General features: G+C 37.3%; 1 protein-coding gene across 2 annotated transcripts in view; it reads left to right on the plus strand.

Moving 5' to 3' along the window:
• The window catches only part of ADCY5 (adenylate cyclase 5), a 210,740-nt gene that overhangs the window by 133,206 nt on the left and 58,165 nt on the right, over positions 1–19,369 (plus strand). For both annotated transcript variants that reach the window (XM_070957084.1, XM_070957083.1), the window contains exons 2-3: positions 13,166–13,315; positions 15,780–15,901. In XM_070957084.1, coding sequence (XP_070813185.1) covers positions 13,166–13,315; positions 15,780–15,901 — 272 coding nt within the window. The remainder of the gene's footprint in view (positions 1–13,165; positions 13,316–15,779; positions 15,902–19,369) is intronic.

The raw sequence follows: 19,369 nt of genomic DNA on the forward strand, positions 1-19,369 counted from the left end.
AGATTATCTTACACAATGAGTGGAGACTTTTAGATTGAGTGTATAAATGGGCATTTTGGAAAATGGATTTAAGACAAAAGAGCACTTGAGGCTGCCTTTTACATTATTAATTGCAGGTATTTGCATATTTGAGCTTTTAATTGGAGCTCCTGACAACCAAGGAAAAGTTTCAGATTGAAAGATTTTTGGCATAATTAGCAATTCTGCTATTAGCAAATTTGCAAAAGGATTAAAATAGAAATGAGAACAGTATTGATAATGAAAAATGTATCATTGTTGTCAACTATTATCTATCTCTAGGAATCTGAAACTTAGCAAAAAGTCATAATGGCTAATCATTTTTTAAATCTGGGATAACAATATGTGGGTAGTTCATCTAGGCTAGGCCCTTATAGTACCACCATATATCCAACCAACCAAAACCAGAATTCTTCAATTTTACGAGTGAAAAATAGCCAAACTACTATTTAATATTTTTAAATATTTCCTTACACATAAATGGCTCTACAAATTATAGACATGCTTGCCAATTTCATATAAAGAGAATCAAAATGGTGAGTACAAAACCAACACGCTATACAGTCATAAACCCAGGATAAAAAGTATTGCAATAAAAGGAAGAAGAAAAGCTGTGAATTTCTACCATTTGTTAAGGGATAGAAAAGGACAGTTTAATGGGAAAGACAAAGTTATTTTCTTTCTTTTTTAAAAAACAAAAAGTTTTGCAAGAGTGGTTAGATAGTCCAGAAATTGGATGTCCTATGTTATTGTTGCTACTATTATTTTATTATAATATACTATAATACAGTTATAATATTATTTTGAAAGAAAGAAAAAGGAAAAGATCTGCTTCCTGTGTGGGTTTTTTTTTTTTTTTTGCCTGATAAATATTGAAAGAAGAGAACAAATAACTAAGCTGATGTGTGTGGGGTGTGGGGGTATGGGGAAGCTGATGGGTGTGGGGAAAGCCAGGTTGTACTACACTCCTGAGCATCCAAGGAGACAGGCAAGAGGGACATTGATAAAAAGTATCACATCACAGATACAAAAGGACAAAATGTGTTTAGTGATGATGCCACAAATTACACTTCAACATTTTGGCATCATTGTGGATAATGGACACATCTAGGACAGTGATTTATTTATTTATTTATTTATTTATTGGTTCGATTTATATGCCGCCCTTCTCCGGAGACTCAGGGCGGCTTACAATGCGTTAAGCAATAGCCTTCATACTTTTGTATATACCTGCTTAGTAGGGCTTTCGGCCCCCCCAAGCGGTGTTCTTTTTTATACAAAGTCACCTTATTGCCCCCACAATCCGGGTCCTCATTTTACCTACCTCGAAAGGATGGAAGGCTGAGTCAACCTTGAGCCTGGTGAGATTTGAACATGCAGTAATTGCAGGCAGTTGGTGCTACTTAACAGCACTTTAGTCTGCTACGCCACCAAGGCTCTTTTAAGTGATCCTTAACCAGAGGACATCTTTCCCAGCACCTCACTGTTCCCATGCTGTCTTCTCAACCACTGGTCCTCTTAGAAAAGACACATTATTCTTTTCAATCAGTGTGAACTGATGACATGGCAGAGAGTTTTTGAAATTTGGCTGAGAGCTGCTTGTGACCCTTTTTCTAAGGCCTCCTGAAAGCAGACATGCTTTTGAACAGTGACCATCCTCCTTTTAAAACATTTCCAGCTCTATATAGAATATTGGAAGAGAATTACGTAAAGGGCCTTGAGAGCCTTGTCAACTCTCCATCAACAGGATGACTTTCCAAAAACAGAATGGAATGTTACCAAATTTGGTGTGTGAAGGGGAAACTGGAAAAGAAAAGTTGAGTTTGAAAAGATCCGGTCAGGGGCTGTAGAGAGAGAGAGAAAAAAACCCATGCATCCCTATGGGAGAGGTCATTGGTAGTGGTTAGGAATATTAATTAATGTGCTATTTTTAAGATCTCCTTCCTTTCTGATCATATGACCTTAACTGGGGCTGCTTTTTAAGAGATAGGGGGAAAGTCCTATATCTCTTTTTTTTGTTTCAAGTACATTCCACCTCTTTGTTTCCCTTTTCATTTTCGGAAATGTTGGCTTCTGTTGATAAATAACCTTCATGCTGTGACCTGCTCTTTCTTTTCACAATCATTTGCTTTTTTAAAAAATCAGGCAATTAGGCCATGTTTTAGTGCATAGGATGGCTAGTATAGGTTCATTTGATTTTGAAGTGAGCACAGATTTTTGTCTGCCAAAGGTCCAGTCCATAAGGCATTAGGTCATTTCTATCAGTCCTCTTCTCCCCATTCAGTTACAGATATACTGTTTATAGCTGATAAATCCTGAGCTTCTATATGAAGCAAGAAAAGTATTATTAGGCATTAGACCTCTGTGCCCATGTGGTATGAAAAGAAAGCCTGTGGAATTCGTAATTGCAACAAGCATCTCCCTAATGGAAATCCTCAAGGGCATGAAATTTGTAAAACCATTAACTCTTGCAAAGCAATTTGTATGAATCCTTGTTAGCAACATCATCCAAGATGATTATTTTGAGCAGTCTCTGCACATCCGGCTCTGGAAGGAACGTGCTTTGATGTGTATTTCTAATTAGCTGGGTTGTATCATAAGCAGCTGATGACTTCAGCAATATCAGCGAACACGGCTGAGAACTTACAAATTATAAGTGTGCCTGAATTTAAATAGGCTTTGTAGATTCATTTTAATCAGTTTTCCTATCAGTCTCGGCTGAGTGTCTATACTAGAACCGTTGCTGCTATATGATTATCTCCAAAGAGCAGTGGTGACCTCTCCACTGTTCATTTGGGATTCCTTAGCAAGGGCTTTGTACTGTATGTGGTAACTTTCACAAAGAGCACTTTTAAAAATATTCTAGTATTCTCTCCTAGGCTGTAAATCCTGGGGTTTTACAGGGCTTAGAGTCAGAGCAGCCAAGTATAAGCATCTTAGATTGCCCAGTGAGGCACTGGTTTAAAATCACCTTATTGAGAGCAGTCTTTCCAGAAGACTGAGAATCATGAGACAAAAAGCTCTCACTCCCGGGGCCATAGATTTCCATTCACTATGCCACAAGTAATCCTGTTACTGATAAGAAATAAATTTCCCACTCCTAGATAATAGGTTGCACTGTACAAGATGAGCACAACCAAGCTCAATTGGATTCCCTTAAGATATATATGGAAGTATAATGCCCCCCCCAAAAATATCCAGCCATCTCGGATTTTGCCATCTGGGAATTACGGATGTCTTAACATACTGGGAAAGCTAGAGCAGAACTGCCTGAAGAGAACTGGATATTAAACTCCTGAGGCATGAGAAGACATAGGTATTTTAAGTGCAATTTATACTTAAACTGAAGAAGTTTTCATGCAGAGAGAATAGGTCTCCTGTAATAATAATGGCATATATGTTCCAACAATTATAACTCATTATGGTACTGATTGTGATTTGGGGATATTGCTTTATCATTACATATTGCAGACGTTCATTCTCTTTCCTAAGTTTTGAACAGCTACATAGTGGCTATTTATTTCAGTCCGTTCTCAGAATTAGTATTAACACCTCGTGTTGGATGAAAATCCCCCCCCCATTCTTCCCTCTCTCAACATGTTTGTTTCCCTTAAGAAGAAACAAATGAAGTAGAGTCCACAGTGAAGTAAACAGTTGTGGTTCAGATATAGAAAATAGTCTACTACTCTAAAAATAAAGTAATGCTTGCTTCTATCAGTTTTATCCAATTGATGACCTGCATTATTAGGTATGTCATGACAAGGAAATATCAGAGGTTATCATAATAGCATCTCTCTTTTACCATGATTTCTGCCCATAATTGCCTGTTGCATGGCATCTGGTGTCTGAATAATCAAATACAAATGCAACAGAGGGGAGCAGCATATTGACACAAGCTGGTCTGTCACTCTGTTTGTAGTGGCTGAACCAGGCTTCCCTTTGATTAATTACAGTACAAAGCTACTACCCATCCCCTTCAGGATTTTAAGTGACAGACAACACTAAAGATAGTTCTAGTTTTGAAGTGGAAAAAATGCTCACTAAACTAAACAAGATATAAATGTTCCTTCAGTGATTCATCCACTGCTAAAACAATACAATCAGTTCTCTACAAAGATCAGTCAGAGAACCAGTGTGTTCCTGTGATGAGGTCTGAGGAGAACTAAACCCTAAACTTGAATTAACAAACCACAATTGTTCTGTTGACATGAAATGCCAAAACCAATAAACTACGTGTTGATTTAATGTAATGACCTGGTTCATTCAAACACACAGAAACAATTGCTCATTTTCAAACAATATACAGTCCATACATCAGACAACCTTCTGTTCACCAAGTCTAATAGATTGTGTAAATCTACTTAGTATTAGATGTCAGGCTCCTCAATTGCTCTCAAGTTAACTTATCTCTGAAAGATGCAATTATGTGTGTATGAATGTATGTATGTATGTATGTGTGTGAAATCTATTCATCAAATAAGAATTTTCAGTGGCCTTCTTGTTTGATTTTTGGGTAAGTTGGCAGAAGTTTATTTCTAAAAAAAAAAAAAAGAATAATGTTCGGAGTCCAGATATTAAAGCAACTCTGTCTATATCTCTCTGAAGCTGCCTGCTTGGTTTAAGGAATATATTTGTTGGCTTGTTTCTTTGTTCAATTTATTTCCCACCTTTTCTTCAAGAGCTGAAGAAGACAAATGTAGTGCTGTAGTTCCTCAGACAATAACCCTATGAAGTTAGCTGAGATGAGTAGAATTTCTGGCCCAAAGGTAGCTACTAGACTTCCATTGCTGAGAGTGGTATTTAACCTGGGTCAAGCCAATGCAGACAGGGGCTCCAGTAATGGCATACCCCTGCAAGCTCTTTTTTTCTTGGAATCTTTCATGACAATTACAAAGCTCTGATGTGCTATCTCTCCCTTCTCTTTGTGCAGCCTTTATTCAGGGTGAAATCAAAATAATCATAAGAAAATAAGGAAGTACTGCTTAGTAGAACAGTTAATGTGCTTCAAAACATGAAATTACAATAGAAATCTTTCCTTGTAAAATGATTTAAGGAGAAGCTATAAAATATGTGCTTAAGATAAGGCCTTAAATATGAGGGAATAGGGAAGCTAATATTTGCATGCCATCCTGTCACATGATCTCTAGGCTATATTTGCAGTTGATAGTCTGAAGATGGGAAAGATCTGGGAGAAAACAGTTTCTTTTTTTCTCACCCTCAGCATCTGTCATGAGAGGGAAAAACAAAGTTAAAATGTACAAAGAGCAGGCAGGAAGAAATGTTGTTGGATTCAGAAAAGAAGGAAGCAAGCACGAGCAATGAGATTAGGCAGTTTCAGACTATTGAAGACTTGCAGGTTCTTCGTGACTCAAAAGCACTGAAGAAAAGTCAACGTAGAGGTTTATACATGAAGCAAATGTTGGATCAATCTATGTAGTACAAGTGCCCAAAGGAGGATGAGGAGGATCCAGAGACCCAAGGAAATTATCAAGGTTCTACTAGCTGTGAAAGATTTAAAGCTAAACTGTAATTATAGCCCTTGATTAACTTTCGGGGTAATTTAACTCCTGACCTAGAAATGGATTAAGATACAGGCAGTCCTCGATTTATGACTATGATTGAGCCCAAAATTTCAGTTGCTAAGCAAAACATTTGTTAAGTGAGCCTTGCCCCATTTTAAAATCTTTCTTGCCATAGTTGTTAAGTGATTCACTGCAGTTAAATTAGTCACACAGTTGTTGAATGAATCTGCTTTCCCCATTGACTTTCCTGTCAGAAGGTCATAAAAGTTGATCGCATGACCCCGGGACACTGTAACTGTCATAAATATAAGTCAGTTACCAAGTGTCTGAATTTTGATCACATGACCATGGGAATGCTGCAATGGTCATAAGTGTGAAAAATGGTCATAAATCACTTTTTTTCAGTGCCGTTGTAACTTCAGTCACTAAAACGAGCTGTTGTAAGTGTAATTTTATTTTGATATACTTTTATTCAACTAAGTGTCTGGAAGAAGGTATTAATGTGCTATAAGTAAGCCCCTCTCTTTTTTTTTAATACAGTGAGCATGTTTTAATGCTGACGATATACTGCTTTTAGCAATTAAATGAGATTAGAATACTTGAAAAATTGTAGATTATATCAAACACTTTCTATTTGAAATTCTACAATTATTTCTAAAATATACACAAGCATCTCTGTGCAAACTTAAACAAAAAATAGAGAAATGTAAATCAAATTGATAATAAATTTAAAATATAGTACCAGGAATAATGAGAGCGTGTTTTTCTTCCCCAGTTTTCCTGGGAAGATTGACACTTTTATTAATTGTCCATAGTATAAATAGGAACTTCCTAACCATATGTATAACCTAGGAAGGACAGAAACATTCTTGCCCTAGGCACCTAAACAAGGTTTATCTCACCAAACACAACAATGACAGATTTATGCCTAATTTTTGAAGTTAGTTGCAAAACTAAATTAACAAAGGCAATTTGTAACCAATATTCTTAATTAATAAAGCCAAAATTCTCCCTACTAAATATGTGTACAAGGACATACAGTAGTTATATTGCAAATATTATATTGTAATCAAATTTCACAAATAGGATAAATTAATCTGTGAATATCCAAATTCTGTGATATTACAATTACAATGGAATATGTTTTATACCAATAGAAGTGAATATTTGTAGCTCAGGAATGAACTGTTGATGCTCTCTAAGCTTGGTGGCTTTCTTGCAGACATTACATAACCCAACTAGAAAACATTAATTTTATCCCAAAGTGTTTTTTCCAAAAGAAAACTGAACTTTCTTGTTTTGTTCTTTGAAAACATTTTGAATCTCATCCAAGAAGTTTCTTGAGTTCTAACTGACTGACAGGGAATGAGTGAGGAATTGGTGGGGAATGGCTAGTGAGGAATCAGTTAGTGATTTGACCTTTCTTGGTAAGGTCACTGAGAATTCTCTTGGTCTGGTTGTCTAGTTTCTGTATTGGATTGGCATTCACTAGGATGTAAATTTCCTTGTCTTCCAGTAATTTTTGGCTTTTTGTATATATTGTGATATGTCCATGATAACCTCGGTTTGTCCTTTGTCTGCCGGTAGGATGATGATAGATTGGTCCTTCTTTAGATTTTTGAGGGCTGTTTTGCCCTCTGAGTTGGTACTGTTCTTGTCTCCGTTTGGTCTGTGATATGATTGTTTTATGCTTTCTTGGATTTCTGTGGGAGGTCCTGTGGTTTTAAAAGCTCCTTCTAGGGCTGCAAAGAATTCTAGCTGATTGGGATCATCTGGGTTGAAGTTAAACCTTTCTGTAGAATATTGTGTTCTGTGGTACATATATCTTGTAGACATAATTGGTAAAGTAGGGGTAGAGTTGTTTTGCTGAGAAAAGATTAGTCATACAGTAGTAACCATCAAAGGTATCCACAGGGTTCTACTGCTTTTCTGAAAATTATTACACTTTCACTCTACAAAATTCTGCCACTTTGGGGACAAATGTGTGACATTATGATACACTTACAAAAGCAGCAGAGCTTTCACAGATCAGGCCTGTTTGATGCCTTTCCTCCATTGATACTACTGCCAGTGGCTTCTGGAGGAAATATTGCAAGACAGAGGTCACTGCCGTGTGATCAAAACCCTGCTTGCTTGCTGTTGCCAACAATGCAGGCACATAAAAGAGTAGAGCTTTGCTTGCATTGTGGCAATTACCAACTTGACTATTTTGGCCATCCCTGTAGATGCCATTGATTTCAGTTATATGTATTCAGATCTAGGTTTCAACCGAGCATTGTTGCTTTACTATCCTGAAGTGACTAAATTGTAAACTTATTAATAATTTTGGGTTCCAGATCCACAAGTCAAACAATTCTCCTTTTCAAGATCTTGGTTTCTACTTGATGAAAGAAAAAGTAAGAGAAACACAAGCTTATATTTTTCATTTTCACTTTTAATGAATTACTATGGTTAGGCATGTGTGTTTGGATGTAATTTAATTAGCATAATTAGAGAGAGAAATAGAAGGGCTGCAATGATAATGATGTGGTGTTCAACTAATACATTTTTAAAAAGTCATGGAAGTGAGAAAAGATTCTCATTTTGCATCCTACTGATAAATATGTTAGAAATCATCCATGGTTCACAATATTGTAGATCAGTGTTTCTCAACCTTGGTCATCTTGAAGATGGGCGAACTTCAACTCCCAGAATTCCCAAGCCAGCATTGTTGGCTGACTGGCTGGGGAATTCTGGGAGTTGAAGTCCACCCGTCTTCAAGATGACCAAGGTTGAGAAATGCTGTTGTAAATTATTTCCAAATACTCTTTAGAACTTCCCTCATGATATTTTCTACCATAGTTTGATAGTCATGTGCTGGTTATTTTGGAGGATTGTTCCAGAGGTGTAGTAGAAATGTAACTGTGATATGAAAAAAGAAGAAAGAGAAATGTTTTCTACAATTTGTTCTGGGAGATAGTTCCAGCATGAAGGTTGAGCAACAAAGAAAGAGCTGTATTATATCAGGGATCAGGAGACATTTGGACAGCTAAATAAACAGAAGAACTGGAAGATGGAGAATTACAGGTAGAAAAATGCCAGGGTTCCATTTTGTAATAATTTATGTGGAATATTATAATTATGATATGAACAATATGAGCCTTTCCTGGGTGATTTTTAGATATGCTTCTAAAATTAATTTTTATTCTGTTTTTTCCTACATAAGCAGTTTCTGTATTATAGTCAGGTAGTCTGGAACATGTTCAGTCATAGTAATGTTAGCCATGACTTAGAAATCAATTTGAAGCTCATTTTTAGTGTCTTAATTGAATTCCACCCCCTTATAGTTATGAGTTGTGCTTGCTTTCAAGGTAGGAATAGGGCGCAAAATCTCATTTTAAAAGTTTAATTCTTGTCTCATATTAGGTAAACCATGCATGAAATACAGTTTCAACCAGGACTCCTATTTATTTTGGGATAGCTCATCACCTTGACTTTATGGAGATTTGCAACAGGGTAATTGGTATAATTGCTGCTCTCATTGGTGCATAAAAAGCTCTGGAGGCCTGGATGGGTGGTTTTTCAGTGATACTCTAAAGCCAGGAAGAATTCACTGTAATTGACTGCTGAGTTGATGAGATGGTTTGCCAGCACTCTCGCACATTATGGAATTACTCCCTGATTCCTTCAATGCATGGACTCCAGAGAATAAATCCATCATCTGGAAAAACTACAAGTGAAAAAAGAGCAAGTGGTTTAATTTAGATTTAGGGTGAACATACTATAATGTTTTTTGTCAGCTTAAAAAAACCTCTGATCATGTAGCCTGAAAGACAGTAGCACACCATTTGCTATTAATCATCTCAGAAGGAGGCAATGCAGTCAGTAATTCGTTCTGTCATCTTGTACAATTCAGACTTTGCTTCCTGGTTTTCAAAGGCTTATTCCTCATTAACAGAGTTCAAAAAGCATTCTAACTCATTTAACTTTAACTACGACCACATAAGGCCGCTGCCTGCTGCGGATCTTTAAAGCAAAACATTATTCACATTTTCTTGGAATGTCCCTATATTTAATAAGTACAGGTGATCCTCGACTTACAACAGTTTGTTTAGTGACCATTCAAAGTTACAACGACATTGGAAAAAGCGACTTATGACCATTTTTCACACTTACCCCGTTGCAGCATCCCCATGGTTACATGATCAAAATTCAGATGCTTGGCAACTGACTCATATTTATGACGGTTGCAGTGTTCTGGGGCAGTGGTAGCGCCCTTGGTTTGCACCGGTTCTATAGAACCGGTAGTAAAACCAGCGGGAGGCTCTGCCCACCGACCCCGACGTCATCAAAATGCTTCTGCGCATGTGCAGAAGCTTCTGCGCTTGCGTAGAAGAGTGCATGCGCTCGCTTTAATTGTGCGCGCAGCCCCGCTACAAACCGGTAGTAAAGGTAAGTAGAACCCACCCCTGTCTTGGGGTCTTCTGAACAACTTTTGCGACCTTCTGATAAGCAAATGGGGAAACCAGATTCACTTAACAATAATTAACTTAACAACTGCAGTGATTCACTTAACAACTGTGGCTAGAAAGGTTGTAAAATGGGGCAAAAACTCACTTAACAAATGTCTCACTTAACAACATAAATTATGGGTTCAAAAGTGGTCGTAATAGTTTTGTGTACTTGGGATCCATGAGATCCAATATTGAGAAATATTCTTCCTCTTCCAACAGCCCATTCCCTCCCATCTCAAGTTATTTGGGAAGACTCCCAAAAATTTAGAGAGACTTTTGTGGAACACAGATGGCTCTATTGGAGTGAGAGGGCTCAAGAGTTGCTATCTAAGAAAGGTACTTAAAGCTTCCCTCCGCCAAGTGTCAAAATTTAGCCCTGGTGTTAATTAATATTTGGCGGGAGACCACCAGAAATCTCAGTACTTGGAAGAGACTGGAAAATCAACAAAACATCCCAAAAGAAACAATGGCGGAGCCATGTTAGTATTGTTGCCAAGAGAACAACATTGAAATGATTGTAAACTCAGCAGGCGTCAGCCTTGATTAAACTGAAAATTTACTTACAGAACAATGTTACTTATAGTAAGCAATTTCGAGGTTAGCAGGATTACACCCAGATAAATGAGCAGGGATTTGCAGCCAGATTCCAAGTACAATGGTTTGTTCATGGCCTAAATAAAACTAAGCATTTACAGCAGCTATAAATAACAGCTATTAATTTTGCAAGAGTCTGTTTATTAATTACATTTCTAAACTGCCTTGATAGCATATTTCCATGGGCAGTGTACAAAATTGTTAAAAATATACAATATCAAATACAGTTTTACATTAGCATTGTCTGTTATTATCTAAAATAAACAATTTAAAGAATAATTCCAACAATTCTACTACACCAAGAAAGTTTCAAATTTGAACATTTAACTTTTGAGCATTAAAAAAAAACTATATTGCATTAACAACAATATCTCTGTGTCCATCTTTGTCTTTTTTATCATTTGCAGAAGGTAAAAATAATATGTAGTCTTGATGTGTAACTATTGCAACCTGATAAATGATTGCCATAACTTGAAATAATGTTTCCTCAGAAAATTGATTTTATCAATACATAATACTATAAATATGCAAAAATATTTTAAATGTATTGGTCCCATTTTAACATCTTCAAGTAGTTCATTAGATTAAATTAAAATATTTAAGCAGACAGAATATCAAATAGATAGTTTATTAATTTACTTACGGCTTTGTCAACATCTGTTTATCTTGCTTTAATATTTCAGTAGACTGAGTTAACTGGCTACCTGAAGCCATACTTTAGTTATGGCTTACTAAAACAATTTATATTTGTTCAGGTTCATGTAGCATACAGAATCATAAATTATGATTTAAAACCACAGTGACTGATTTTACATACACAAAGGTCAATTTGTGGTCAGTTTTAATGTGATTGAGTAGCTGACTCACAGTAACACAACTTTCTGTTTATTTATTTGAAATTAAATTTAGAAGCTCTTCACAAAAGTTGAACCCTATCATGAAATATAAAGCATATGCCGTACAGAAAGAAGAAAGATGAAGAAAGATGTTATTCATTTATAACTTTGGTGCCATATATAGAGATGCTTATAAGTGATGTTGGTTGGAGTCATTCATCAAAAACTTAGTTTGTTTACTTCCACAAGTCATCATGTAGAAATAGATATACAATCTTAGACACATTAGTGGTTGAATGTATGTTTGATAGATAGGCCAAGATTGAAGTATTTCGAGAAAACGCCAGTGTAGCAATGGTATTTAGAAATGCATTATAAGCATATACTGTACTTTACAATACTGTATTCACTATATTTCTAAGGATCAACAAAGGAACATTGGATTAAAATAGTGTTTCAACAAAGGCATTATTTCTAGGGCATAAGATTTTGTAAAGTGATTTTGAAAGCATAGCCTAAGAGGGCATCCATGTAGCCCTATATTTTACTGGAACAATTCAATTGCAAGGCCCTAATGCCTGATTAAGCAATAATGTATCATAATAAAGGATTTGCCAGATTCTCTGTTGGTGAGAAATTAAGATTTCATATATGAAAAAAAATCATCTGGTTTATAAGGACTCAGAAAAAGATATAATAATACCCAAAGCTGATTGGGTATTGGTTGGTTGATTGGCAGGTAGGTAATTATTTATAAATTATAAGCAGTGTGCAATAATTATCAAAAGAAGAGATTACATTGACAATTCTACATGAGTAGCCAGATGCTGTTCTATAGGGTTCGTACTAGGAATTGAACTCACAAACCTTTGTATTGGATGACAGTACTTTAGCTTTAATTGCTACTTGAGTCATGGAAGTCAGTGATTTTTAGGAAGAGCTTATATAGATGCTATTAGAATGGTATATACATCTTCCTTTATGCTCTCAGGGCAAAGAAATGTAGTTGTTACAATAGTGGCCAAAATTGTGGAAACCTTTTGGGAAAAGTGTATTTTTGAGGTTTGATGGCTAATAACACCACTTTTTTTGGAGTCTCAAGATAATCATATTCCACTGCTGGAATGGCCTGGGAATAGCCCAGACCTTAACCCAATTGAAAATCTATGGAGCTGACTAAAGAAACTTGTTAGTCAGAAGCGACCCAGCAATAAACCCCAGTTAATAGAAGTAATCATTCAATCTTGGTTTCACATTATAACAGCTGCAGAACTAAAAGACTTGGTTCACTCCATGGAAAGACGTTGGAAGGCCATAATTCATGCTAAAGGTTCCCCAACTATTAACTGACACGGTGATAATTTTTGTATATCTCATTTTTTCTGTGGTGATAATTTTTGTATATCTCGTTTTTTCTACGTGTTTCACTTTTCTTCTTTATACTGTAACTGCTATTCTAATAGCAAATCCTTCATAAAAGTTATTGCATTACATTCTTGGTTAAATTATCTTTCCATTGATATATAATTTTATGGCACTACTCCAAAAAAAAAAAAGTGGTGTTATTAGCTAGTTTTAGAAAATATACTTTTCCCAAAAGGTTTCCACAATTTTGGCCACTACTGTATATGTCTATTTTTAGAACATGTTTATGAAACATAACCTGTTTTGTCTTTCTCTCCTACCCATGTGACTTTTGCAGCTGGTGTCCAACATCCTCATCTTCATCTGCACAAACATTGTAGGGGTGTGTACACACTATCCGGCTGAGGTGTCCCAAAGACAGGCCTTTCAGGAAACAAGGGAATGCATTCAAGCTCGCCTACATTCTCAGAGAGAAAACCAACAACAGGTAAATGACAATAAGGATATATTTAACAATGAAAATGTAAAATTTCCAAAGTCTGCCTCTGATTTTTCAGGCTCCATGGGCAAAACCCAATAGATCTCGAAGCTTTAATATCCCTACCAGATTAGAAAAGTCAATTATCTATGGCCAAGGTCAATTACCTAAGTCTGCCTCTGACTTTTCAGGCTCCATGGGCAAAACCCAATAGATCTCGAAGCTTTAATATCCCTACCAGATTAGAAAAGTCGATTATCTGTGGCCAGTGTGAAACTTGCAACTTTGGGTGAATCCATAAGGAGCAGAGGTGTCAAACTGCAATGGTGATGGGCATAGCATAGCAATTGAAGTTTCACTCTTCTTGCACATGCACTGGTTTGGCACGCATGTACAAAAATGGTGAGTCTTCGATCAAAATGTTGTACCTACCATCTTGCACTCATGTTGGGTGAATGACCAAAACATGTTACACTAATGTGCTGGAAAGCATAACGACCGGCTTCATTACTACAGTAGCATTGTTGTGGCATCTGTGCTCTCAAACCAGCTTGCAAAATTCCAGAAACTTTAACGATCAGTTTTTGTGAGCTGGAACAAACTATCATAGAGCATAAGATGCCACACCAGAACAATTTCATAGGTAACAAATACTGTGAGCCTTCTAACCTCTCAAGTCTGAGTGTTTTTTCTGTCTGCTTTCAACAGTCGTGGGCTTCTCTAAGCAGCTGCCCAAGCATTTGAAAATAATTCACTCTTACAAAACCAGGGAAAATTATAAAAATGTCTAAACACTTCCAACTAGCAATTTCGGTTTTGACAAACACTGTTAAGAAATGCTAGGCATACAGAACTGTTGAAATCAAGGCAAAATCTGGAGAACTAGGAAAAAGTGGTCAAATCTGCAAAATCACTACAGACAAGCTGCTGTGAGGTTTAGTTGACACTAAAAGAGCTGTCCATGGGTCAACAGTACAGTTTTGCTTCCAAAACACTGAACTGTATAGGAGCGTTGACAAAAGGAAACCTTTCAGCTTATCTCATCAGAAAAGCCATTGTTTAAAGCATGCAAAAGAAAACCTTGATAAACCTGAAGTATTTTGAAAAAAATGCTTTGAACTTATGAAATAAAATTGGGTTTGTCCACAGCCATACAAAATGCATTTGGAAAAAAAAAAGATGGTACATTTCAAGACAATAAACCTTTCAGTTATTAAAAGGTGGTTGTTGGGGGTGCTCTGTTATATTGTGGGGTGTTCTGGCACAGGAAATATTGGAAGGAAAAATTGTTTCAATGATGGTTTGGACTTTGGAGTCAAATTATCAATGTGTCCCAGAAGTAAAGTCCCCACAGTCAGTGAAGAAACTGAAATTGAAAAGAGATTGGATAGTTCAATAAGGCAATAATCCAAAATGCACTTTCCAATCAAATATGAAGTCCTTATAGAAAAGAAAGATATTGACTTTCACACTTCCCAGAATTGTGCATTCTTGAAAAAATGCATGCAAGAAGGCCAGGGAATGATACTAAGCTTGCAAGGGAGAATTGGGGGACAACTTGCAAGGGAGAATGAGAAAAGCTTTCAAAATCAAGAACTAAAAGATTCTAAGCTGGCGAAAAGAAACTGTTATTTTGAAAGCTGTTATTCCTGCCAAATGAGCCTCATGAAATGCTGACTCTAAGGGTGCTGAAATTTTTGAACCTGCCATATTTACTATTTTTCACTTTAATTCTGTAAGCAAATGCACATACATAATATCAATATCCAGGTTTGTAGAAATTTGCCACATTTAACTTTGAGGAGGTTGTGACAGTTTCTGTTCATCTATTGGAACATGAAATTTCACAAAAAGTGCCTACAGTTTTAAAGGTGACTATATGTTACAGCAGCGGCCCCCAGTCTTTTGGGCATCAGGAGAATGGTCTTTCCATGGGCCGAAGGGAATGTACTTTCGTGTGCTGCCTGCATCCCATGGATGGTGCTTCGCTTGTTTGTGCAGCTGGTTTCTTTCATGCTGCAGCCCAGTGCCGGTCCATGGACCAGTGGTTGGGGACCTCTGTGTTATAGCATAGAAAAAAAAAATCAAGAAATGGACCTAAGTAATGACTTGTTTCTCTGTTATAATACTGGTTGTTACTTATCTTCTTAAGTCTATATAGACAAAACCTCGCAAATATAAGAAAGTTGAATTCCACAACTGAGTTGGGGACTATGGACAGCTGGCCATCCAAACTGTAATTGGAGGAAATCCCTTTCTCTATGACATCCCTGATTTGCTTATTCACTAAGTGGAACAGAATCTTAGATGCCTTGATAAGGGCAGGCTTTATTGGAAATATGTTTGGTTCTATGTTTCCATCATTAAATAACCGTTTAATTTTGCTAGCATGATCTTCAAAGAGAGGCATGTTTGTGTTGTAAATTGAAGCCAGAGCAGATGTTTTAATTGGTTTATCTGTCTGATTCCACAGGAGCGTCTCCTGCTTTCTGTTCTGCCTCGCCATGTTGCCATGGAGATGAAAGCTGACATTAATGCCAAAAAAGAAGATATGATGTTTCATAAAATTTATATCCAGAAACATGACAATGTCAGGTATGTGCAGAGGGAAAGGGGTGGGATGCAACCATAATTCAGCATAGCAATTTTGTAAAAAGGAAGGAAATGGGGGAGACATCCATGTCTTCTGCTGAGTTTTTGAATTCCCATCCCAGAGGTGCACAACTCTTCACACATTAAAAGTGTCTGCTTGTGATTTTTGAATGGCATGCTGGTGCCAAAGTAGATAAAGAAAGGATCAAACATAAACACATGAAATATATTGAATGTTATTGTTTCCTATGTGTTTGATATTTTCCATCTTCTGCCACATTAAACATTACAAGTTGGTTAGGAATTTTAAAAGGGCTTTGGATAGCCACGTCCAAGACTTTGGAGGACTACCTGTGGCCTTGGCACGTTAGGTTACATATTCCCAGGATACATTTTTTATTCCAAAGTAGGAAGTAGGCACAACTATTGCAAGAGTTCTTTGTTTGATACATCTTGTCAATTCAGAACACCTAGATACCTCTTGCATGGAAAAATTGCATGGGAAGACCAGAGCAATAATGATTAGTTTTGCTCAAATATGATATTAAGCCATGAATTATGGTTTCTAAACCACAGTGGCTGCATTCATACAATACAGTTTACTAAGCTAAAACTGAACTGAGCCATAGCTTGGAGGTGAATTAATTGGTATTGTATTTACTAGTTTTCTCTTTCCCTAATTCATAGAGAAATTGGAGTAAGGGCAGGGGGCACTGGGGAAACAGAATTTTTGTTGCTATCACATATAAAATATATACAATTTATACACATATAAAGTATATATATATACTTCATACACACACACACACACACACACACACAATTCCTGCTCATAGTGTGCTTATATTAGTCTACATATGCAGATCTGCATGTGACCAATTTCTTTTGGTGACTAAGAGGCAGTCAAGGATATAAGTGGAAAATTCTAATTTCATCCTCCTCCTCTTACAGGCTTTTATGTATCAGGAACCAGGTAAGAGAAAAGATTCTGCTAGGATCATCCTAGGTGACCTCAGATAAGGTAGAATTTCTGCTGTCCTTTGCTAAAATGACATTTGTCATGGACAAATGGCATTTTTCTTGTTGAAATCAATAATTGTTTAAAAGTCTTTTTTTTTAGTTTTCTGCTGCAGGGGTTTAAAAAAGGGAGAGCAGAAACTGCTGACGCTATTCCTGTCAGGGCTAGGGATAAGAAAGTTATAAGGTGCTTCCACAATACTCAGCTACTTTTAACTAAGGCTGAATCGGCAGAGTTCCCCAGCACTTTAAATAAAGCTCTTAGCTTTAGTATGTCAATTGGTTTCTATTTTTGTTCAGGGTATTATTGGGGAAACTAGGCCAGTTATTTAGTCAGAATTATTTGCTCTGTGGCACTCTTTCTTTCCTTGAAGTGATGTTGTTCCTTTGCTCCTTTGCACAGTATTTCGGTTACGTTTCACTTGAATGGGACAGATGGTGTTTGGCAAAATCTGGTTTCAATAGGATTTGATAGAATCAGACTTTCAGATGGTGAACTTATTTAAGAGCTAATATTTATTTCTCAGAACTGACAGGGTAGGAAGTCAGTTTTCTTCCAACGTGTTGTTCTGGCAAAAAACAAGATCAGCCACATAGGAATTGAGAAATGACAATAACCATTACCCATGTGATAATGGATAGATTAGACTAAAGCCAATCAAATACCTGGGTAGCCCACAAGCGAGGCATGGGGTAGTAATATCTTCTAATTTCTCCCAACAATTCTGAACATACTAGTATAATCAGTTTGATCTAGTGGTTAAAGCACCAGGCTAGAAAGCAGAAGACTGTAAGTTCAAGACCGATCTTAGGCATGAAAGCCAGCTGGGTGATGTTGGGCCAGTTACTCGCTCTCATCTCAGTTCACCTCAGAGGGTTGCTGTTGTGGGGAAAATGGGAGGAAAAAGATGTATTGGATATATTCAGCACCTTGAGTTATTTGTAACTATAATAAAGGCAGGATACAAATAAATAAATAAACGATAGCCACATACTAGTATAACTGATAGTTATGCACTTTGAGAATATGTCTAGTCCCCATGTATAAGATTGGTATTCTGTTTTCCCGAAAATAAGACATCCCCTGATAATTAAACCAATCCAGCTTTTGAGCACATGCACTAAAATAAGCCTCCCCCCGAAAATAAGCCCTCCCCGAAAATATTTAAACACAGAGCTGGAAATCAGGAAAAATGGCAAGGGGAGCCCCATCTTGCTCCACGCACCCCAAAATAATAAGACCGTCCTGAAAATAAGGCCAAGCGCTTATTTCGGGGTTCGAAAAATATATATAAGACAGGGTCTTATTTTTGAGGAAACACGGTAGCTACCATATTTTAAGAATTCTACTGCTGAATGGTTGTGCTCTGCAGAAATCTTTATTTTTAATTGCTTTAGCTCTCCCAAAGTTAGTTCCACCGGGTTCTTCTAAAAAGACAACTGGTCAGGTTCCCAAGTGACCTGACTTCTACCCATGATGTTGTGAATCATTAAGAAGAAATGTCTACAAATAAAAATGGTTGCTCAATCTGAAAAACTGCCCTACTATATATTAACACTAAGGTAAATGGTTGATTTTCTTGTCAATATGTGACATTGTATAAGAAGAGAAAGGAGTTTACCAATCTCTGTTCTGATGGTATGTACCCAGTGGTGGGTTCCTCCCGATTTGGCCCAGCCGGTAGCAGTGATGATATGATGTCACCGAACCAGTTCTGCACCCCTGAACCCCAACTCCCCCCACTTCCCCCGTGTTATTCTAACCTTTTATTTGGCCCCACCTCCAATCTATTGCTGCCTCTTGAGTCTCAGCTGATGGCTAGAGGGGAAAAAACTGTTTAAACTCTTGCCACGGGGCTTCAAAGGGCTGCCCTACAGCTGATCAGTGTTAAAAGAAAACAAATGAGTAGACCGGTGCCTGCAAAAATACATGAGTAGATCAGTGCCTGCAAAAATACATGAGTAGACCAGTGCCTGCAAAAATAAATGGGTAGATTGGTACAGCATGTGTTTTGACTCTGGCTCCCGAGCCTGTCCTCACGGAGGAAGATGACTCTGAAAGTGATGGGGAAGAACTGACAAGGCCTCCCTCTCCAGGACCCTCCTTTCTGGCAACGCCTCAGGTTCCAGCTGAAGGCCAGGAGGAAAGCATGTCGGGGCACCCACTAATAGGGAGTGATGAAGATCAATCTTGGATTGATCCAAGGCAGCATCGGAGGGAGAGACGTGCGCAGCAAAGGAAGAGGTGGGGAAGGGCCAGAGATTGCTAAGTCACTGAGCCATGCCCCACAGTGGATAAAAGTGGGTGGGGTTGCTCTGGAGGCTCTGTGATGGACAAAAACTGCATATCGTGAGCTTCGGATGGGATATTTTTCAGACTTAAGGCTTGGACTTTGTGAATGACTTCTGACTATCCTTTGAACTCTTGGTTGCCCCAGCAACGGACTACAGATA

The sequence above is a fragment of the Pituophis catenifer genome, unplaced genomic scaffold (genome assembly GCF_029215685.1).
Source record: "Pituophis catenifer annectens isolate HBS135680 unplaced genomic scaffold, rPitCat1.0.hap2 SCAF_1, whole genome shotgun sequence".
Lineage (NCBI taxonomy): Eukaryota > Metazoa > Chordata > Lepidosauria > Squamata > Colubridae > Pituophis > Pituophis catenifer.